This window comes from Giraffa tippelskirchi, chromosome 1, assembly GCF_054371585.1.
Source record: "Giraffa tippelskirchi isolate mGirTip1 chromosome 1, T2T-mGirTip1v1.2.pri, whole genome shotgun sequence".
In the NCBI taxonomy this organism is placed as follows: domain Eukaryota; kingdom Metazoa; phylum Chordata; class Mammalia; order Artiodactyla; family Giraffidae; genus Giraffa; species Giraffa tippelskirchi.
The window spans coordinates 165,033,706-165,058,332 of record NC_137275.1 but is presented as its reverse complement, the minus strand read 5'-3'; the positions used below and the strand labels follow the sequence as shown (position 1 = coordinate 165,058,332).

General features: G+C 36.6%; 1 protein-coding gene across 8 annotated transcripts in view; it reads right to left on the bottom strand.

The window, feature by feature from the left end:
* The window catches only part of SMC5 (structural maintenance of chromosomes 5), an 88,824-nt gene that overhangs the window by 44,918 nt on the left and 19,279 nt on the right, over positions 1 to 24,627 (bottom strand). For 2 of the 8 annotated variants that reach the window (XM_081504828.1, XM_081504849.1), the window contains exons 4-8: positions 14,996 to 15,158; positions 13,863 to 13,997; positions 12,227 to 12,367; positions 8,856 to 9,017; positions 7,970 to 8,041 (exon numbers count right to left, since the gene is read on the bottom strand). In XM_081504828.1, coding sequence (XP_081360954.1) covers positions 7,970 to 8,041; positions 8,856 to 9,017; positions 12,227 to 12,367; positions 13,863 to 13,997; positions 14,996 to 15,158 — 673 coding nt within the window. The remainder of the gene's footprint in view (positions 1 to 7,969; positions 8,042 to 8,855; positions 9,018 to 12,226; positions 12,368 to 13,862; positions 13,998 to 14,995; positions 15,159 to 24,627) is intronic. The other 6 variants (XM_081504839.1, XM_081504860.1, XM_081504871.1 and 3 more) reach the window with 3 other exon arrangements.

Genomic DNA, 24,627 nt, shown 5'->3' with positions numbered 1-24,627 from the left:
GTCTGCAGATGACATGATACTATACACAGAAAACCCAAAAGAAACTATCAGAAAATTATTAGAGCTAATGAGTGAATTTAGCATAGTCACAAGATATAAAGTCAATACACAGAAATCACTTGCATTCCTATGTACTAACAATGAAAAATCAGAAAGAGAAGTTAAGGAAACAATCCCATTCACCACTGCAACAAAAAGAATAAAATATCTAGGAATAAATCTACCCAAGGAGACAAAAGAACTGTATATGGAAAATTATAAGACACTGAAGAAAGAAATACAAGACATATAAACAGATGGAGAGATATTCCATGTTCCTTGGTAGGAAGAACCAATATTGAGAAAATGAGTATACTACCAAATGCAATCTACAGATTCAATGTGATCCCTATTAAATTACCAATGGCATTTTTCACAGAACTAGAACAAAAAATTTCACAATTCACATGGAAACACAAAGACCCCTGAATAGCCAAAGCAGTCTTGAGAAAGAAGAATGGAGCTGGAGGAATCAACCTTCCTGATGTCAGACAATACTACAAAAGCTACAGTCATCAAAACAGTATGGTACTGGTACAAAAAAACAGACCAATGGAACAAGATAGAGAGCACAGAGATAAACCCACGCACCTATGGATGTCTTATTTTTGACAAAGGAGGCAAGAATACACAATGGGGCAAAGACAGCCTCTTCAATAAGTAGCGCTGGGAAAACTGGACAGCTACATGTAAAAGAGGAAATTAGGACACTTCCTAAAGCCATACGCAAAATAAGCTCAAAAGGGGTCAAAGACCTAAATGTAAGACAAGAGACTATAAAACTCTTGGAGGAAAACACAGGCAGAACACTCGATGACATAAATCAAAGCAAGATCCTCTGTGACCCACCTCTAGAGTAAAGGAAATAAAAACAAAAGTAAACCAGTGGGACCTGATTAAACTTAAAAGCTTTTACACAGCAAAGGAAACTACAAACAAGTTGAAAAGACAACCCTCAGAATAGGAGAAAATAATAGCAAAGGAAACAACTGACAAAGAATTAATTTCCAAAATATACAAGCAGCTCAATATCAGAAAAATAAACAACCCAATCAAAAAGTGGGGAAAAAGACCTCAACAGACATTTCTCCAAAAAAGACACATAGATGGCTTACAAAAACATGAAAAGATGCTCAACATCACTCATTATTAGAGAAATGCTAACCAAAACTACAATGAGATACCACCTCACACCAGTCAGAATGGCCATCATCAAACAGTCTACAAACATGAAATGCTGCAGAGGGTGTGGAAAAAAGGGACCCCTCCTGCACTGCTGGTTGGAATGTAAACTGACACAGCCACAATGGAAGATGGTACGGAGATTCCTAAAAAAACTAGAAATAACAACCATCATATGACCCAGCAATCCACTCTTAGGCATATATACCTTGAGGAAACCAAAATTGAAAAAGACACATGTATCCCATTGTTCACTGCAGCACTATTTACAACAGCTAGAACGTGGAAGCAACCTAGATGTTGATCGAAAGATGAATGGATAAAGACGCTGTGGTACATATATGATGGAATATTACTCAGCCAGAAGAAGGAACACATTTGAGTCAGTTCTAAAGAGGTGGACAAACCTAGAGCTATCATACAGAGCGAAGTAAGTCAGAAATATGGAAACTACAAAGATCGTACTGATGATAGGGCAGTAAAGGAGAAACAGACATACAAAACACACTATGGACATGGAGGGAGAGGAGGAAGGAGAGGGTGAAATGTATGGAGAGAATAACATGGAAACTTACAATACCATATGTAAAATAAGACAGCCAATGGGAATTTGCTGTATGACTCAGGGAACTCAAACAGGGGCTCTGTAACAATCTAGAGGGGTGGGATGGAGAGGGAGATGGGAAGGAGGCTTAAGAGGGAGGGGACATATATATATATACCTATGACTGATTCTTGATGTTTGACAGAAAACAACAAAACTCTGTAAAGCAATTATCCTTCAATTAAAAAAATAAAATTTAAAAGAAACTTTCCAGTTTGCTGTGATCCACATAGTCAAAGGCTTTAGCATAGTCAATGAAACAAGTATTAACAACAAAAAATTGTTAATAATCATTTTAGAAAAGTTTGGCAAATCCTTCAAGTTACATGTACCCCTATGATAGCTTACTTATAGGAAATTATCCAAAAGAAATGAAAGCACATCTTGTATTACATAAGAACTTCACAACAGTTTTAGTACTAGCACCAAGCCAGAAACAAACTAAACATCTGTGAACAGATAAATGGATAAACAAATTGTGAACTCAAGAAAAGTGGAAAATAAAACCTGAACAAAAATAATACAACCTATCAAAATCTGTGGGACACAAGTACAGCAGTGATGAGAAGAAAACATAGCATTAAGTGCATATACACAAGAAAAGGAGAAAACTCTCAAATCAATAACCTGAGCATCAACCTCAGGAAACTAGAAAAAGAGCAAAACAAACCAACATCAAGCGGAAGAAAGGAAGTAATAAAAATATGAACAAACTTCAATGAAATTAGAAAAATAACAGAGAAAAAAAAGTCAGTGAAACAAAGAGCTAGTTCATTGCAAAAAACAATAAAATTAACATACCTCTACCAAGACTGACCTCATCTTCACACTCCACCAAAAGAAAAAAGACACAAATTACCAATATCAGGAATCAAACAGGGATATCAATTATCACTACAGAATCCACCAAAATCAAAAGAATAGTAAGAAAATTTATGAACAGATAAATTTAACAACTTAGATAAAATGGATCAATTTCGGGGGGAAGGAATCACTAGCACAAGTAAACCAACTGAAAGATTATTTGAACTGCCCTATAACTTTACTAAATTCATAATTTTAAAACTCTAAAAACAAATCACCAGACCCAGATAAGTGTTATTTAAGAATTCTTAAGAATATTTAAAGAAGAATTAACTCAAATTCTACAGTGTCTTCCAAAACTGGGAAGAGGAGAGAACACTTCTGAATTCATTTCAAAAAACCAGTTATTATCCTGATATCAAAAGCAGACAAGCATGAAAAGAAAACCAGAGTATGTTCCTCATGAATATAGATACAAAAATCCTTTAAATGTTAGCTAACAGAATTCAACAGTGTGTAAAAGGAATTATAAATTTACACACCATAACCAAGCAGGGTTTACTTCAGAAATGTAAGGTTGATTTGATATTCAAAAATCAATGAAATTCATCATTTTTACAAGCTAAAATTGAACATGTGCATGATCATATCAATAGATATGCAGAAAAAGCATCTGACAAAATCCAATACTCACTTATGATATTCTCAGAAACACAGAAATAGAGAACTTCCTGATCTATAAAAAAATCTACAGCTAATGTTATACTCCACAGTGAAAAAATGAATCCTTTCCTCCTAAGACTAGGAATAAGGCAAGGATGTCCACTATTACCGTCTTTAGTCAACACAGTGCTGGAATTTCTAGCCAGTGCAGTAAGGCAAGAAAGGAAATAAAAAGAGTAAAAATCAGAAAGGAAGAAATAAAGTTGTCTCCATTTGTAGATGACATGCTTGCCTCTGAAAAAAATTCCAAGTAAATTATTTCAAAAAAAGAGAAAAAAGAAAAATCAAAGGAAAAACTTAGGTGTAATCTAACAAAACACAGAGAACTTACATGCTGAAAACTACGTAATGTTGATGGGAAAAAAATCAAAGATCTAAATAAATGGCGACATGCTGTGTACATACATTAGAAGATTCAACATGGTACTTTCTATTCTCCCCCAAGCTGATATGTATGTTTAATGCAAGTCCTATTAAAATCCTAGCAATGTTTTTCTGTAGATATAGAAAAGATTTGGATGTCAATAGGATGACAAAGTAAGGAACTTTGAAAATCCTTTCCTCCAGAAAATTAATGAAAATGTTAGCAAAAACTGTCAAAAAATTAACTCTTTCAGAACTTTGGAATTACTCTGCATGTAAGTTAAATAAGCAGGGTGACAATATACAGCTTTGATGCACTCTCCCAATTTGGAACCAGTCCATTGTCCATGTGGGCTTCCCTGGTGGCTCAAACGGTAAAGCGTCTGTCTGCAATGCTGGAGACCCAGGTTCGATTCATGGGTCAGGAAGATCCCCTGGAGAAGGAAATGGCAACGCACTCCAGTACTCTTGCCTGGAAATAAAAGTTTGCTAAGATTCTGAGCTTTCTCAAATAGAAGAATAAAAATACTAATTAACTTTTTCTACTAAGAGAAATATGTTATTTAAACTTTTTAAGGAAACCAGTGGTATATGTGAACTGGTTAAACTCCTTTACTGTATGAGAAAGTGTCTCATACCGAATTTAAAAAATTACAAAGCAAAACCCAGTGTATGTTAGTTATAGCAGATAAAATAAAGAACAGACAATAAAGCCTTAATATCTAGAAAGCAAAAATACAATTACAAGAAAAACAGAAAAGTCTACATTCAAAGAAAAAGGAATTTGCACTTTAAAGTGGATAAATCAGGCTAGTAAAAAAAGAGTAGAACATTTGCATAATATAATTACAGTAAGCCATATATATATACATACACATATATATAGTTATATACATGTACAAAAAGCCACACCTAGACACAGAAATGTATTCTTCTTCAATATATGGAGACTACATATAAACCAAATATAAAAGTCCAAAAGAGGTTTCCAAAAATTTTAATATAAAGTCATAAAGGTCACATCTATTAACCGTAAAGCAATATAACTGGGACTAAACTTTTTTTATAAAGATTAAAAATTCCATATCCAAGTAAACGGAAACAGTAAGAACTCCTATATAAACTTAAATGAAAACACGTGAATGAGAACTATAAAATCTTAAACCAAAACAATACAAGCACATACCACACATGTAAGATGTAACCAAATGATAATCAGAAAAATTTATATGCTATAATGTATTATATTAAAAATTAAGAAAAGCTAAACATTCAAGAACTTACAGAAGTGATAAACTGGCAATTATGACACAGGAGAAAAAACCAAAACCTTGGTTCTAGGTGTACTAAACTACTTAAATGTTGGCTTAACACTGAAATAAACCAGTTAAGGATGGAACAAAATAAAATTTTAGGTCAATCTTAGATGGTACAAAAAATGGTAAAGACAAGATTTTCTATTTGAATCCATCAATGTATTACAATACTAAGTGAGATTTATGTCAGAATGCAAGCTGTTCAGTAGCTCAGTCGGGTCCAACTCTTTGCAACCCCATAGACTGCAGCACGCCAGGATTCCCTGTCCTTCACCATCTCCTGGAGCTTGCTCAAACTCATATCCATTGAGTCAGTGATACCATCCAACCATCTCATCCTCTGCCGAACCCTTCTCCTTTTGCCTTCAATCTTTCCCAGCATCAGGGTCTTTTCCAATGAGTTGGCTCTTCCCATCAGGTAGCCAAAGTATTGGAGTTTCAGCTTCAGCATCAGTTCTTCCAATGAACATTCAGGACTGATTTCCTTTAGGATTGAATGGTTTGATCTCGTTGATGTCCCAGGTCTGCTCAATAGTCTTCTCCAACACCACAGTTAGAAAGCATCAATTCTTCGACAGTCAGCCTTCTTTATGGTCCAAATCTCACATCCATACATGACTACTGGAAAAACCATAGCTTTGGCTAGATGGACCTTTATTGGCAAAGTAATGTCTCTGCTTTTTAATATGTTGTCTAGGTTGGTCATAGCTTTTCTTCCAAGGAGTAAGTGTCTTTTAATCTCATGGCTGCAGTCAACATCTGCAGTGATTTTGGAGCCCAAAATAATAAAGTCTCACTTTTTCCATTGTTTCCCCATCCATTTGCCATGAAGTGATGGGACTGGATGCCATGATCTTAGCTTTTTGAATGTTGAATTTTAAGCCAGCTTTTTCACTCTCCTCTTTGACCTTCATCAAAAGGCTCTTTACTTCTTCACTTTCTGGCATAAGGGTGGTGTCACCTGCATATGTGAGGTTACTGATATTTCTCCCAGCAATCTTGACTCCTGTGCTTCATCCAGTCAGGCATTTTTCATGATGTACTCTGCATATAAGTTAAATAAGCAGGGTGACAATATATAGCCTTGACCTACTCCTTTCCCAATTTGGAACCAGTCTGTTGTTCCTTGTCCAGTTCTAACTGTTGCTTCTTGACCTGCATACAGATTTCTCAGAAGGCAGATAAGGTGGCCTGGTATTCCTATCTCTTTCAGAATTTTCCAGTTTGCTTTGATACACACAGTCAAAGGCTTTAGGCACAGTCAATGAAGCAGAAGTAGATCTTTTTCTGGAATTCTCTTGCTTTTGCTATGATCCAAGGAATACTGGCAATTTGATCTCTGGTTCCTCTGCCTTTTTAAAATCCAGCTAAATGTTAGACAACCTATCACCCTAGCAGTTCCTGTTTGGGGTTTTAAAGATGAAAATTTATGCCTTTTCCCTTCTAAACTGTAAATAAATAATACAAATGGAGCTAAAAGGGCTCGGTCCCACAAGGACAAAAGGAATAAAGGAACAACTGGAGAATTCAATAAATATTCAGAAGGGTAAAAGTAGTAGAAGGACAATTAATTTAGCAGCCTATTATCAGAATCACAGTATAAGGAGTGAATGAAAGAGAAAGAAGCAAGAACTGACTTTTCCTAAAACAAAACAAAAAAAATATCCTAGAAGAGTCTTACAACTAGGAAATGTCAAGTATACAGACCTCATATATTAATATTTTTGTAGAAATTTTTGTTTTATACTGTGGAAAATAAAGTGCAGCACTTGGAGCCACTTCTGAGTTCTCTAAGTCATTTAATTTTGTTGAGCCACTATTTCTCCACCAGGTATTTGGATACAATAGTGATTGCCCTGTACATGCCTCAGAGGGATTTAGTGAAAGGAAATGATTGCTGAGCCTTCCATTAAAAAAAAAAAGAGAGAGAGAGAGAGAGACATCACATAGAAGAGAATGATTCCTACCTATCCCACCTGGCTTCCCAGGTGGCACAGTGGTAAAGAATCTGCTTCCCAGTACAGGAGACAGAGGAGATGTGGGTTTGATCCCTGGGTTGGGAAGATCCCCTGGAGAAGGAAATGGCAACCCACTTGTCTTCTTGCCTGGGAAATTCCATGGACAAAGGAGCCTGGCAGACTACAGTCCATGGCGTTGCAACGAGTTAGACACAACTGAGCAATTGCACATGCACACCACCCTACCTTTCTACTACAATGCATCCACACCCCCTCTATGCACACACCTTGAGCACTACTGCTATCAAGCAAGCTCTGTCAAGAAAATTTAAGGTTTATCCTCTGAAGAAGTTAAAAAGAGAGAGGATTGGAATTTGAAGATAAAGATATAGGAAAAGGGATGAGGCTGAAAACGGACAGATTTAACATTAAGCTTTAGACACCAGAAATGCTTCAAGATGTGCATCCCTCTCTAAGAAAGGTAATTCAAGCTTTAGTTTCTGAATGGTCCTGGAGAACAGAACTCCCAAAATATTTGGGGATCTCTCTGAGCCACCAGAACTATAGCAGCTAAAAAGCCCACTTTCTTGTACAATTATCCTAAAATAATTTTGCTATCAAGCTCCATCCATGCACAATGAATTTATAATCAGCTCTGAAATATCCAACTCTTTAATATAAACAAACAACAGAATCAATCCTTTGCAATTTAATTGCTGCTATGAAGACAACTAAATCCTATTTTACTATCACCCTATTAAATGCATATCTATGAGTAGTTTTGAGCCATTCCCCCCAATTATCCTCTGTGCAACTGCTATACTTCCAAATTTTACTTCTCCTCACAGATTAAGACAAGAAGGAGAGAACAAGGAGGATCTCAAGCAATTCAAAAACAAGAAACTCTCTCATAACCCACACCTGAACACAAAAGTTAGGGAAATTAACATAAAAATTTCAAATTCAATGCAAGATCTTACTTGTTTATCTTTTCTTTCTATAACATCTTGCTTATGTTTGCATTTTTGAGATGTCTCCTTAATAGCTAATGCCTGCAAGATTGAATCAGAAGAAGGGAAGTTAGTTAAAAAAAAAAAAAAGCAAGGCAATTATGTGACCCTGCTCATCCAAATATAAAATTGCTCTGTAAGTTTACCCACAATGCTCTTCTATGATTTCTTTCAAAGTAAATTCATTATCACCCAAAACACAAACAATTACTTGAAAATTTATGAAAGGTTATTCCTACAGATATTAAAAGCAGTTGCAGTTATATGCATACATATGTTTCTACATCTCTTCACATTTATTTCCTCATGTTATTTTATCCTAAAAGCAATCATACAGAATAGCAGGGTCCATAGTTTAAAACACTCTCAAAACAATTATGTGACTCCAAAATCTTCCCTAAAGGTTAAAAGCTATGATTGCAAAATGTTTAAAGTTACGTTTTCAAGGTATAGAGAATATTCCATATGCCATTATATTATTTATTCTAAAAAACATGAGGTTTTTTACATTACTTTCCTACAAAAGGGGATGTAATTATATAACAAGTATAAGAAATTCACAAAAGGAGATTAATGTTTCTGGGAATATTGCTCTGAATCCTCCTGTAATCTCAACAATCACATTTCATTTTTCTCTTTTTATATCTTGGAATTTCTATAGAGTAGCAAGTTTCTATAAAGTAGCAAGTGATGATTAGGATCTTGAAAGACCTGTGGTAGTAGAATTCCTAATAAAAGAACTTAAAGAGCTAACGTTACAAGTAAATCCACAAAACAAATTTAAAAACCTACAAAATATCTTTTGTATTTGCTAAAATAAATGACAAGAAATCCAAAATTGAGCCAGAAATATAACCTTCTCTTTGATTCGAGCCTCCAAACTGTGACGCTGCCTTTCCATTTCTTCAACGCGTTCTGTTATAGGAATCTGACTTTCTTTAAGTTTTCTGACCTCTTCCTTTGCTTGATCCCGAGCTAGTTTTACTTCTTCATATTCCTGACGAACATTTTCATATTCCTAACAATAAATTCAAGAAAGAAAAGTTAATATACTCTTTGCTTAAAGTAACACATATACTAAAATCAAGCCACAGGCAGAAACCAAATCTATGAAAAAGACAATTCTGAATCCCTTTAGGAGGTCTATTAATAAAAAAAATTTGCCCTCTGAAACAACTTCAGAAATAGCAAATTTCAAATAATGATGAACTCAGTGATACTCACTGACACTTACCTCTATCATTAGGCCAGATTCTGTCTTCCATCCCTTCCTGTTTCTGAGACATATATCCTAATGACTACGAAAGGGAAGATCTCCTCTAATCTCTCAATAATGAAAGGATTCAAAAACATGTAAAGAACCAAAAGAAACTAATGAAAAATTTTTAAAAACAAAAAAGGAAAATGGTTCAACAGAAAAACAAAATGAATCATCCAGGTGAAAATAATGCTTGTCACATCATAGGAATAAATAAATATTTGCTAAAAAAAAAAAATAAGTAAAGTGCTAAGAAAGCATGTAGTAAGAATGAATGGGATGAAGAAAGCTAAAAAAAAAAAAGAATACAAATAAACATTACAAATAACTGAGAAAACAAGAGCAGTAAAAGGCAAAGGAGAAAAGGAAAGATATACCCATCTGACCGCAGAGTTCCAAAGAATAGCAAGGAGAGATAAGAAAGCTTTCTTAAATGAACAATGCAAAGAAATAGAGGAAAACAACAAAATGGGAAAAACTAGAATTTTTGTCAAGAAAATTAGGGATACCAAGTGAACATTTCATGCAAAGATGCGCACAACAAAAGGGCAGAAACAGTATGGACTTAACAGAAGTAGAAATATTAAGAAGAGGTAGCAATACACAAAACTATACAAAAAAGGTCCTAATGACCCAGACAACCAAGACAGTGTGATCACTCACCTAGAGCCAGACATCTTGGAGTGTGAAGTCAAATGGGCCTTAGGAAGCACTACTAGGAACAAAGCTAGTGGAGGTGATGCAATTTCACTGAGCTATTTCAAATCCTAAAAGATGATGCTGTTAAAGGGCTGAATTCAATATGCCAGCAAATCTGGAAAACTCAGCAGTGGCCACAGAACTGGAAAAGGTCAGTTTTCATTCCAATCCCAAAGAAAGGCAATGCCAAAGAATGTTCAAACTACCGCACAACTGCACTCATTTCACATGCTAGCAAGGTAATGATCAAAATCCTTCAAGCTAGGCTTCAACAATATGTGAACTGAGAACTTCCAGATGTACAAGCTGGATTTAGAAAAGGCAGAAGAACCAACATCAAATCACCAACATCTGCTGGATCACAGAAAAAGAAAGGGCATTTCAGAAAGACATCTATTTCTGCTTCATTGACCACGCTAAAGCCTTTGACTGTGTAGATCACAACAAACTGGAAAATTCTAAGAGAGAAGGGAATACCAGACCACCTTACTTGTATCCTGAGAAATCTGTATGCAGGTCAAGAAGCAAAAGTTAGAACCGGACATGGACAATGGACTGGTTCCAAATTGGGAAAGGAGTACATCAAAGCTGTATACTGTCACCCTGCTTATTTAACTTATATGCAGAGTATATCATGCAAAATGTTGGTCTGGATGAAGCTCAAGCTGGAATCAAGATTGCCGGGAGAAATATCAATAACTTCAGATACGCAGATGACACCACCCTTATGGCAGAAAGTGAAGAGGAACTAAAAAAAGCCCCTTGATGAAGGTTAAAGAGGAAAGTGATAAAGCTGTCTTATCATTCAGAAAACTAAGATCATGGCATCCGGTCTTCATGGCAAATAGATGGGGAAAAAATGGAAACAGTGACAGAGTTTATTTTCTTGGGCTCCAAAATCATTGTGGACAGTGACTGCAGCCACAAAATTAAAAGATGCTTGCTCCTTTGAAGAAAAGCTATGACAAACCTAGAAAGCATATTAAAAAGCAGACACATCACTTTGGTTCATAAAGTTTCATAAAGTCATAGCTATGGATTTTTCCACTAGGCATACAGATGTGAGAGCGGGACTTAAAGAAGGCTAAGTGCCAAAGAACTGATGCTTTCAAGCTGTGGTGCTAGAGAAGACTCTTGAGAGTCCCTGGGACAGCAAGGAGATCAAACCAGTCAATCCTAAAGGAGATCAACCCTGAATTTTCATTGGAAGGACTAATGCTGAAGCTTCAATACTTTGGTCACCTGAGGCAAAGAGTCAACTCATTGGAAAAGACCCAGATGCTGTGAAAGATTGAAGACAGTAGAAGGAGACAACAGAGGATGAGATGGTTGAATGGCATTACCGATTCAACAGAGATGAGTTTGAGCAAACTCTGGGAGACAGTGATGGACAAGGAAGCCTGGCATGCTGCAGTCTATGGGATCACAAAGAGTCAAACACAACTTAATGACTGAACAAAAATAAACATTATAGGAAATCAAAAGAGGAAATACTGAAAAATCATTAAACTCAATCTTTAACGGGAGAATCAAAAGACTTCAAAATACAAAGATAAAGCAGGTGTCAGAATAATAATAAACATAGGAAAAACATTATGAAATTGAGCTAAAAAAAAGGAAGTTTAAGAAAAATGGAATTATGGAAAAGGATAGGGTGAAACGGGTGGGACAGGCTGAATAAGGTCACAAATACAGCCACACATTTTTCCAATCTAACAATTATTTCCATCCTGGCGTTAAAAATATTATTAAACTTTCTTATTTTGCTACACCCACTGAAAAATAATGTATTGAGGGAAATGAATTTTTGGCCCAAACTGTGGTTCCAAATCGTATACGTCACAGTAATTAAAACAGTAAACTCAGTAAACTTATCAACCATAATGAGTAGATTTCAGTTAATATCCTTCAGCTCTGTTTGTAGCTGAAGTTGATATTAGTAGCACACTCCAAGTAAATTTTCAGTGACCCGAGGACATTTCATTTTTACTTAAGTAAATATTTTTAGCTCATTAATATTTTATAAAACAAAACTATCTGTTGACTCAATTCTGGAAGAATTAAGGACACAGACTAAATCAACTGTTACCTGTTATGCAACAACAACATAGCACACAAATAACACAAAGACAGATAAATATTACTATGCATGACATACAAAGCAAAAATGAACAACAGCAACTAATTTGAGTATTTTGAGTATTAAGTCTCCTTTATAATTTTCCCAATACTTAAAGAATCACTATTTTACTTCAGCAACTCAGACTTACCACCCACGGCCTTTTTGCTTCAAGCATCTCAATCAAATCTAAATGTCGCTTACGTTCATAGAACCTGTCCACATCTTGTTTATATCTTTCATTCCTCTGAATCATTTTCTCTAGATATTCAGTTTTCTCTTTGCATGAGGTCTAAAATAAATATTCATTTAACAATTAGCTTAAGTGAAGAAAGACAAAAGGTCAAATCTTTTTATAATGAAAAATGTATAGTGCTAGCAAAATTTCACAATAGGAGTTCTTAAGAACTGTGTAAAACTAAAGTGCACACCTGAGTTCTGGTCTAGGCTCTACTATTTATCAATTATGGGACCATGAGGAAGCCCTGCCACATCTCTAAGCTTGGACTCTTCTTGCCTGAAGAGAAGAGAGATACCTGCCCCATTCACCTCACTGGTAGAAGCTACTCAACTTACTACAGGTGAAAGCTCAAAAGCTGTAACATGACATACAGAAAGTGATATTAGTAGTAGTATGTTATGAATACCCATGACTGAAGGACTTAGAAATGAGATAAAGGAAAGCTAAAATCTAGCCTTTATCTTGTGAATTAACAAACACGTAAAATGTACTCAGAACCTAGAAGAATATGTGCTTGTTTTCTTTCAGGAGTTGGTAGGTAGTTACAGTGTTTCAGAGGGGAGTATTAGAGGATTTGATGTGGGGAAAAATAAAAGGATTGACAGGGGTATCTAAAGAAGTATTAAAATAATTACAAACTCTTTGGTCATTCACTCTGAGTAAGTATAACAATAACAATAGCATTAAGTCAGAACAAATCACATTATCAAGTACAGATAGTTACAGTTTGTGTGTGCTTAGTCACTTCACTTGTGTACAACTCTCTGCAATCCCATGGACTGCAGCCCACCAGTCTCCTCTGCCCATAGGATTTTTCAGGAAAGAATACTGGGGTGGGTCGCCATGCCCTCCTCCAGGGGAGCTTTCCAACCCAGGGACCAAAACTGCACCTCCTGCATTGCAGGCAGATGCCTTACTACTTAGCCCCGTGAGAAGTGCCAGTTACAGTTTAAAAGAAAGCATCTGCTTACTAGATTTCTCATTACACAAATTTACTGAATTAATTTTAGCTGCTGAATTATGGAAAATGATTCATTAAATTAACATCTTTTAATGTGATATACTATAAAAGGACATTTAAATTTATTTATTAAAGGTGAAAATAAAAATCAAACACTACAACTAAATGTACAGTTCTTTTACAAAGTCTATCCTCACACAACTGAACAAAATATAAGAAGGGGCTCAACAGAGATACTTACTAAGTGCTATATATATGCTGTATTACCCAAAACCCTATACAGCACCTGACATATCACAGGTGTTTAGTAAATACTGAATGAATAAAAGAATAACATCGAAACTTTCTGAGAGAAAAAAGTACTTTGTAATACTATTAATTGGCTCTTTAGAAATTCAATTAATAACATATATTTGATGACATGATAGTCAAACTTTATATCAAACCCATTCTTACTTTTTAGTAACCTAAATTAATTACTGAAAATCCTTGCTGAAAAAAAAAATCACAAATATATGAATTCACTCAATGAACTATTATTCACTGGCCAATGAAAGACAATAAAATGAGTTGGCTATAAATTACCTCTAGTTGTTTTTCTTTCTCCCTGAAGTTTTTGAGTTCACAGTGGTATTTGTGCATTTCTGGAGGACCAATCGACTTCTCGGTAGCTTCAAGGAGTTCAATTTTACTGAGTTTAGCAAACTCTCCAACTTTATCCTAGAGTACAAAACTTAAATATCAACTAATATTATCATTTACAAATATCTTCAAAACATTTTTCACTCAATGATACTTGTCAAGAAGGAACTCATTCAAAAGAAAAAAAAAACCTTTAAGATATGAATCTTAAACCCTGTCCTTTGATATATTATTCTTTAAAATACTAAACTTAGGGCATAAACGACCACCTTTTTGAGAACTTTAAAAAAATTTCAATGTCAATATTTCCAGGTTGAAACTTTTATATACATTTAACACAGTCTGGAAATAAAAAATACTGCCCTGGATTGAAATGATCATTACCACATGTCAATTGGAATGGAATTATTAGAAGCTTAAAAAAGAAAAGAAAGATGGCAATTTTAAACAACTATTAATATTTCTGGAGACAGCCTTTAATCAGCTGATAAATGCTTTCAAATTACTTAACTTGGACACAGTAATCAAATCACCACTGTTTCTGAAGAAAAAAACTAATTCAGTCACTAGAATAACATCCAAAGACAAGTCTAAAAGATATTTGATTTTAATATTTAACGTGGAATAGCAAGATGTTTTATTTTTTTTGAACAAATTTAAAATATAAAATGTTTCTAGAAGGCATACACATAGATTTAAGAGTCTTGGTATATAAAGTATGTTATACAAACACACTGATTAAGAAGTTGCTTATAACACAATTTTAAGAGCCTATAAATTGGAGCACAGAACTATTCAAGCTACTTTCTATACTTATAAATAATACCTTTATTTCCTTTATAATACTTTGATAGATTTATTAACTGAGTATTTCCAAATTACTAAAAAGTGGTAAGATTTTACTATAAGAGATGAGATGCTACCTTTTACAATACAAAGAACTGTTAAGTATTAAGACCACTATGCTCATTTTAAATAGTAACAATAGCTCTCAAAAAGTATTTACATTTTTATATGACATAAAGAGGAAACATTATATAGAAATTTTCCCCATTTTACATTTAATTCTCTCATACCTGAGGTAGAAACTGGCAAAGATTGCCCACTTGAATATTTAAGGCTGCAACTTGCTCTTCTACTATTTTTTGTGTTGTAGATTTTTTGTTGATGAACCAAAAGGACTGATTTTTTGCCACATCAATCTCACGAGTGATTACAAGATTTCCCGAAGTCCTGAACCTATTTAAAAATTAAAAAATCTTTATACTCAAAATACATACATTATTTTAGAAATTAAACTTCTAAAATTCTCTTGCACCAAAGGTTTCCAAATAGGGCTACTATTATAATTTTTATTCCTTTTAACATTATAGTCCCTCCAAAGAAGGAAAGCCTGGCATTTTATTAGTGGTAATACATAACTGACCACAAGTAAGTTACTTCTTTCAACATCTGAAATCATTTAAACTGTTAAAATAAAATTAAAACATACTGATATTAACTCCCAAACATTGCCTGAGATTCACATATCTGGAGTTATTTATCCTTTAACCATTATGCTATTCGCTAAGCACACGTGCTCACAGCAATTCAAACTGGGTTGATATATGAAAGCATAAACAGCTCAACCTTGAAACTCTCTCTACTTGGAAAATGTACAAATGAAAACCAACTACTGTGAATTTCCAGGTATCAATTGCAAATGCATACAGGTGGCCCATGGCTTCCTCATCTTATACTCCACCACTCTGAATTCAGAAGAAACTATCACATGACTATAAAGGAACACTGAACAAAAGAAGCCAGGCTTCAGCAATACGTGAACTGTGAACTTCCAGATGTTCAAGCTGGTTTTAGAAAAGGCAGAGGAACCAGAGATCAAATTGCCAACATCCGCTGGATCATCGAAAAAGCAAGAGAGTTCCAGAAAAACATCTATTTCTGCTTTATTGACTATGCCAAAGCCTTTGACCGTGTGGATCACAATAAACTGTGGAAAATTCTGAAAGAGATGGGAATACCAGACCATCTGACATGTCTCTTGAGAAACCTGTATGCAGGTCAGGAAGCAACAGTTAGAAATGGACATGGAACAACAGACTGGTTCCAAATAGGAAAAGGAGTACATCAAGGCTGTATATTGTCACCCTGCTTATTTAACTTATATGCAGAGTACATCATGAGAAACGCTGGGCTGGAAGAAACACAAGCTGGAATCAAGATTGCCGGGAGAAATATCAATAACCTCAGATATGCGGATGACACCACCCTTATGGCAGAAAGTGAAGAAGAACTAAAGAGCCTCTTGATGAAGGTGAAAGAGGAGAGTGAAAAAGTTGGCTTAAAGCTCAACGTTCAGAAAACTAAGATCATGGCATCTGGTCCCATCACTTCATGGGAAATAGATGGGGAAACAGTGTCAGACTTCATTTTTTTGGGCTCCAAAATCACTGCTGATGGTGATTGCAGCCACGAAATTAAAAGACGCTTACTCCTTGGAAGGAAGGTTATGGCCAACCTAGATAGCATATTTAAAAGCAGAGACATTACTTTGTCAACAAAGGTCCGTCTCATCAAGGCTATGGTTTTTCCAGTGGTCATGTATGGATGTGAGAGTTGGACGGTGAAGAAAGCTGAGCGCCGAAGAATTGATGCTTTTGAACTGTGGTGTTGGAGAAGACTCTTGAGAGTCCCTTGGACTGCAAGGAGATCCAATCAATCCATCCTAAAAGAGATCAATCCTGGGTGTTCATTGGAAGCTCTGATGTTGAAGCTGAAACTCCAATACTTTGGGCACCTCATGCGAAGGGTTGACTCATTGCAAAAGACCCTAATGCTGGGTAGGATTGGGGGCGGGAGGAGAAGGGGACGACAGAGGATGAGATGGCTGGATGGCATCACCGACTCGATGGACATGGGTTTGGGTGGACTCCGGGAGTTGGTGATGGACAGAGAGGCCTGGCATGCTGCGATTCATGGGGTCGCAAAGAGTCAGACACGACTGAGCGACTGAACTGAACTGAACAAAAGAAAATTCATCTGAAAGAAGGGTATTTATTTTTTGCTTTTAGAAGCACTATTGCGCCACACCTTCTACCTATTCATCCATCTCCTGCACTGGCAATCAGCAGCATGTGGCATAATTGGTATTATTGGTATCCAATGGCAAAATGACAATGTAAATATTGTATATATCTAGATTATACTGTAATCACAACACTCCAAACAGTAAGATTTTAGGACGTTAAACAAGGTATTTTAAACTTTCATTTCCAGGAGCATAACTAACAAAGTATTTTCTGATTCTCTTACTGAGAAACTACTAAAACAAATTGGTAAAATATCTTTATAAATGTATTTATAGGTTAGCATGAAAGTAAGGAATTCTGGCCAGTGGAGATGGGAAACCAGCACGGGAAAAATGAAGTTGCCTTTCATTCTGAGGGCGATTTGGCCAACCAGGTAACCTGGTGTATTTATTTTTATGATCCCAAGAGAGGGGTGTTGAGGACAAAGCTCAGAGTTCTCCAAGGTAGAGAGCCTAACAGAAACCATCCCAAGGATCGGATCAAGAAGGCAGAGGAGTAGGACATGGGGAGCACCTTCTCAGACAAATACATCAAAAATACATCTACATGCAGAATTATTTACATAGAACATCTACTGAACATTGAAAGAAGACTTCAGACTTTCTAAAGGGCAAGAAAATCTTCATGTAACTAAGTAGAGCAAAAGAAGAACAGAAAAAGAGAGAGAGAGAGGAACTGGGATGGCACCTGAGTCCCTGGAAGCAAGCTGTGAAAGAAGAAAGGTTTCTGCACATTGCCAAGTTCCTTCATTGGTGGTGAGATCAACTGGGACAAAGAGGGAGCTTTGGAGCCTCAGAGGAGAGTGCAGCAACTGGTTTGCAAGGGCAAAGTGGAAAGACACCTGCAGACAGTAGGTGCCACCTGGCAGACCCCAGCCCGAGACACTCATTTACTGGGGCAGGTAGAGTGAGGCTTGGGCTTTGGAGATTAGACCCCAGGAGAGGACCAGGGTTGACTGTGTAGACAGCCTGAGGCGGGTAGGGTGTGATGCACCACAACAGAGCGAGTATGGGAAGAAGCCTGGGACTGATAGAGAGCCAAGGCACCACTGTTGGTGGCACATGAGACGAGAAGCAGGACCATCAAAAGAACTTCCTTCTCTGAGTTCATGCTCTTAGGCAGCAGAGCACTGCCTACATGGGGTTCAGGGATGGGCATGAGCTACCACTGTCATCTGGACTCCAGAGATGGGCATGGACTGCTGTTGCTGAGGGTCCTGTGAGGAGTGGCTGGTCGTGGCCCCCACTGCCTGGGAGCATGTGTGGGCAGCACACCTGCACACTGCCTACCAATATCCAGTACACACTGAGGAAAGATATAACAAGCATCCAAACCAAAAGCAGCCCTCATACCAAAAAAATATTAAATCCATACAAGCTATGCAAGGATGCTCCCATATATCAATAGCCCTCCAAGAGAGGAGAGTGAAAAAGGTGGCTTAAAACTCAACATTCAAAAAACTAAAATCATGGCATCCGGTCCCACCACTTCATGGCAAATAGATGGGGAAACAATGGAAACAGTGGCAGACTTTATTTTTTGGGGCTCCAAAATCACTGCAGATGATGACTGCAGCCATGAAATTAAAAGATGCTCGCTGCTTGGAAGGAAAGCTATGCTCAACCTAAACAGCATATTAAAAAGCAGAGATATTACTTTGCCAACAAAGGTTCGTCTAGTCAAAGCTATGGTTTTTCCAGTATTCATGTACTGGATGTGAAAGCTGGACTATAAAAAAACCTGAGCACCAAGGAATTGATGCTTTTGAACTGTGGTGTTGTAGAAGACTCTTGAGAGTCCCTTGGACTGCAAGGAGATCCAACCAATCCATCCTAAAGGAAATCAGTCCTGAATATTCATTGGAAGGACTGATGCTGAAGCTGAAACTTCAATACTTTGGCCACCTGATGTGAAGAACTGACTCACTGGAAAAGACCCTGATGCTGGGGAAGAGTGGAGGCAGGAAGAGAAGGGGACGACAGAGGATGAGATGGTTGGATGGCATCATCGACTAAAATGGACATGAGTTTGAGTAAACTCCGGGAGTTGGTGATAGACAGGGAAGCCTGTTGTGCTGCAGTCCATGGGGTGACAAAGTCAGACATGTCTGAGCAACTGAACTTAACTAAACCTGGGAGAGTGAAAGTCACTCAGTTGTGTCCAACTCTTTGCGACCCCATGGACTATACAGTCTATAGAATTCTCCAGGCCAGGATACTGGAGTGGGGAGCCATTCCCTTCTCCAGGGGATCTTCCCAACCCAGAGGTCAAACCCAGGTCTTCCGCCATTGCAGGTGGATTCTTTACCAGGTGAGCCACCTGGGAAGCCTGCAGTAACTTATACCCCATGCTTACATAGCCACCTTTACATATCTTTACATAGCCACCTTACATACCACCTCTCAATAAATTAAACTCTTATATGCATTTAGAACTATTACTATTTTCTTAATTTTGTACCTCTAATTTTTCTGTACTAATACCATACTATTAACAGCTTTATTAACTTGACAGCTACATGTAAAAAAATAAAATCAGAACATTCTCTAACACCACTCACAAAAATAAACTCAAAATGGATTAAAGACCTGAATGTAAGGCTGGATACTATAAAACTCTTAGAGGAAAGGAAAACATAGGCAGAACATCCTTTGACATAAACCACAGCATTATCTTTTTGAACTGATCCACAGTAATGAAAATAAATGCAAAAATAAACAAACAGAACCTACTTAACTTGAAAGCTTTTGCACAGCAAAGGAAACTATAAACAAGACGAAAAGACAATCTTCAGAATGGCAGAAACTATTTGCAAATGAAACAGCTGACAAGGGATTAATTTCCAAAATATACAAACGCTCATGCAGCTTAATATCAAAAACAAACAACCCAATCAAACAACAGGCAGAAGACTTAGACATTTCTCTAAAGAAAGCATATAGATGATCTCAACAAACACATTTGAAAAGATGCTCAACATCACTAATTATTAGAGAAATGCAAATCAAAACTATAATGAGGTATCACTTCACACTAGTCAGAATGGCCATCATCAAAAAACTCTACAAACAATAAATGCTGGAGAGGTGTGGAGAAAAGGAAACACTCCTATACTGTTGGTGGGAATTCAAATTGGTACAGCCACTACAAAGAACAGTATGGAGATTTCCTAAGAAATGAAACAGAATTTCCATAGGATCTATACTATTTAAAAGAGCCAAGAAATGGAAGCAACCTAAATGTCCATCAACAGAGAAATGGATAAAGAAGGTGTGGTACATATATACAATGGAATATTACTCAGCCATTAAAAAAAATGAAATAATGCCAGCTGCAGCAAAATGAATGGACCTAGAAATGATCATACTAAGTGAAGTAACTCAGAGAAAAATAAATATCATATGGTAACACATATGTGTGGAATCTTTAAAAAAAAAAAAAAAAGTGATACAAATGAACTTATTTGCAAAACAGAAACAGACTCAGATTTCCAAAGCAGATTTGTGGTCACCAGGTGAGGGCATGTGGGGGAAAGGGATAAATTAGGAGTTTGGGATTAACATATACACACTGCTATCTATAAAATAGATAATCAACAGAGATCTTCTATATTGCACAGGAAACTTTACTCAATATTCTGCAATAACCTATATAGGAAAAGAATCTGAAAATGAATAGATATATGTATAAATGAATCACTTAGCTGTACAGTGATAGAACTAACACAACATCATAAATCAACTATACTCCTATGCAAAATAAAAATTAAATTTAAAAAAAAGCTTTACTGTTCACTTTAACATCTGTTACACAAATGTCTTATTCATGATTGTGCTTTTTCAAAACCTCTTGGGTTTCTGGCACATTTATTCTTCCAGATGAACTTTATAATCAACTTATAAACTGTTCAGACTCTCACTGGAATTATATCAAATTTACGCATTTGTGTGGAAATGACTGACATGCTGATGATGACTGCAATTTTATATTTTTAGAACATAATAAGCTTCCCCATTTATTCAGGCCTTAGTTTTATATCCTTCAGTAAAATACCACCATTATATTTTAGTAAGTTGAACATAATCTCTTACCTGTTTCCTTCCATGTGGGCCTCATTCTCATCGCTACATAAATTTTAAAAATTTCCAACAATTTTTGAATAAAAAGATCATTTCTTTATATCCCATAAAATGACAGGACTATTATGTATTTTCAAAGAGCTATTTCAGCTATGAAAATTCAATAACTTTCTATAAACATTCCAAAAAATCATCTAAAAAATGCACATATTGTGCACCATGTTTTTTATGTGTAAAAAACAAAGTATATCCATGAAGGATATACTGCTTTCATCTTGGAGAGGAACTCTCATCCATCAGAAATCACTGCCAAGAGTGGTAGACTTAGAATATCTAGGTTAAGGGAAACGAATACTATAATGAATTTTGATTTCTGCCATAAAGGAGGGAATAGAAAATGGTGATAAAAATGCCAAGTTTTTGCCATACATGAAATTCACCAACTATTAACAAATGTTGTTTCTAGAAGTGGAATTGTCAAAAGGGCCTTCATTTTCATCTTTTTACAACCCTAGATTAAGGTTTTTTTTTTCTAACAATCAAGTATTTTGCTTTCAAAAATCAGAAAAAAAAAGAATTTCCCTGCTGGTCCAGTGGTTAAAAATCTGCCTTCCAATGCAGGGGATGCAGGTTTGATCCCTGGTCAGGGGACTAAGAACCCACATGTTGCAGAGCAACTAAGCCAGTGCACAACTAGGGAGCCGGAGCCACAAATAGAGAGACTGTGTATCGCAGTTACTGAGTCTGCATGCTCTAGAGCCTGCATGCCACAACTAGAAAGAAGCCTGCATGCCTTAACAATGATCCTGTGGGTGCAACTGAGATGCAGCCAAATAAATAAATATTTCTGAAAGATAAAGAAAAAGCTTAAGTTTGTAAAAATACTGCAACTTCTTAATGAATAATGAATATTTAATAGTGGTATAGTATTATTTCATTATCTCCCATAAATTTCTAATTTCTTATGAATTTTTCCAGAAAAAAGTTCTTACAATTCAGGTTTTACAAGATGCATTAAAGAAAAAAGAAACTTACTTTTCTGGATGAACTATTCCTTAAATATTATTTCTAATATTAATGTCATAATATAGTATTATATTATACCACTGATGCTGAAGAAGCTGAAGTTGACCAATTCTATTAAGACCTCTAAGACCTTCTAGAACTAACCAAAAAAAGATGTCCTTTTCATCATAGGGTACTAGAATGCAAGAGTAGGAAGTCAAGAGATACCTAGAGTAACAGGCAAGTTTTGCCTTGGAGTACAAAATGAAGCAGGGCAAAGGCTAGCAAGTTTTCTCAAAAGAACACACTGGACATAGCAAACACCCTTTTACAACAACCCAAGAGATGACTCTACACACACACATCGCCAAATGGTCAATACCGAAATTAGACTGATTATATTCTTTGCAGTCAAAGATGGTGAAACTCTATACAGTCAGCAAAACCAAGACCTGGAGCTGTGGCTCAGATGATCAGTTCCTCATTGCAAAACTCAGGCTTAACTTGAAGAAAGTAGGGAAAACCACTAGGCCATTCAGGTATGACCTAATTCAAATCCCTTACAATCATACAGTCTGCTAAGTCACTTCAGTCGTGTCCGACTCTGTGCGACCCCAGAGACGGCAGCCCACCAGGCTCCGCCATTCCTGGGATTCTCCAGGCAAGAACACTGGAGTGGGCTGCCATTTCCTTCTCCAATGCATCAAAGTGAGAAGTGGAAGTGAAATCGCTCAGTCGTCTGACTCTGCGCGACCCCATGGACTGCAGCCTACTGGGCTCCTCCATCCATGGGATTTTCCAGGCAAGAGTACTGGAGTGGGTTGCCATTGCCTTCTCCAAATCATACAGTAGAGGTGATGAATAAATTCAAGAGATTAGATCTGGTAGCCAGAGTGCCTGAAGAACTATGGACAGAGGTTCATAACCTTGTAGAGGAGGCAGTGACCAAAACCACCCCAAAGGAAAAGAAATACAAGGAGGCAAAATGGTTGTGTAACGAGGCTTTACACATAGCTGAGAAAAGAAAAGAAGCAAAAAGAAAGGGTGACAGAGAAAGACATACCCAATTGAATGGAGAGTTCCATAAAATAGAAGAGATTAAGAAGGCCTTCTTAAATGAACAGTGCAAAGAAGTAGAGGAAAACGATAGAATGGGAAAGACCAGAGATCTTTTCAAGAAAACTGGAGATATCAGGGGAACATTTCATGCAAGAATGAGCATGATAAAGGACAGAAACAGTAAGGACCTAACAGAAGCAGAAGAGATTAAAAAGAGGTGGAAAGAATACAGAAGAACTATACAAAAAAGGTCTTAATGATCCAGATAACCAAGATGATGTGGTCACTCACTTAGAGCTTGACATCCTAGAATGAAGTCAAGCGGGCCTTAGGAAGCTTTACTACAAACAAGGTTAGTGAAGGTGATGGAATTCCAGCTGAGCTATTTAAAATCCTAAAAGATGATGCTGTAGAAGTGTTGCGCTCAGTATGTCAGCAAATTTGGAAAACTCAGCAGTGATCAGAGGACTGGAAAAGGTCAGTTTTTATTCCAATTGCAGAGAAGGGCAATGTCAAAGAATCTACAAATTATTGTATAATTATGCATATTTTGCATGCTAGTAAGGTTATACTGAAAATCCTTCAAGCTTGGCTTCAACAGTATGTGAACTAAGAACTTCCAGATGTACAAGTGGGTTTACAGAAGGCAGGGGAAACAGAAATCAAACTGCCAACATTCATTGGATCATAGAGAAACCAAACCAATTCCAGAAAAACATCTACTTCTACTTCATTGACTATGGTAAAGCCTTTGACTGTGTGGATCACAACAAACTGGAAAAATCTTAAAGAGATGGGAATACCAGACCACCTTACCTACCTCCTGAGAAACCTGTATGCTGGCCAAAAAGCAAACCTTAGAACCTTTAGAACAAGTTAGAACCTTTCATGGACTGGTTAAAACTTGTAAAATGAGTACCACAAGGCTGTATACTGACATTCCATTTATTTAACCTCTATAACCTCAGATATGCAGATGACACCACCCTTATGGCAGAAAGTGAAGAAGAACTAAAGAGCCTCTTGACGAAAGTGAAAGAGGAGAGTGAAAAAGTTGGCTTAAAGCTCAACATTCAGAAAACTAAGATCATGGCATCTGGTCCCATCACTTCATGGCAAACAGATGGGGAAACAGTGGAAACACTGTCAGACTTTATATTTTTTTGGGCTCCAAAGTCACTGCTGATGGTGATTGCAGCCATGAAATTAAAAGACGCTTACTCCTTGGAAGGACGGTTATGATCAACCTAGATAGCATATTTAAAAGCAGAGACATTACTTTGTCAACAAAGGTCCGTCTAGTCACAGCTATGGTTTTTCCAGTAGCCATGTATGGATGTGAGAGTTGGACGGTGAAGAAAGCTGAGCGCCGAAGAATTGATGCTTTTGAACTGTGGTGTTGGAGAAGACTCTTGAGAGTCCCTTGGACTGCAAGGAGATCCAACCAGTCCATCCTAAAGGAGATCTGTCCTGGGT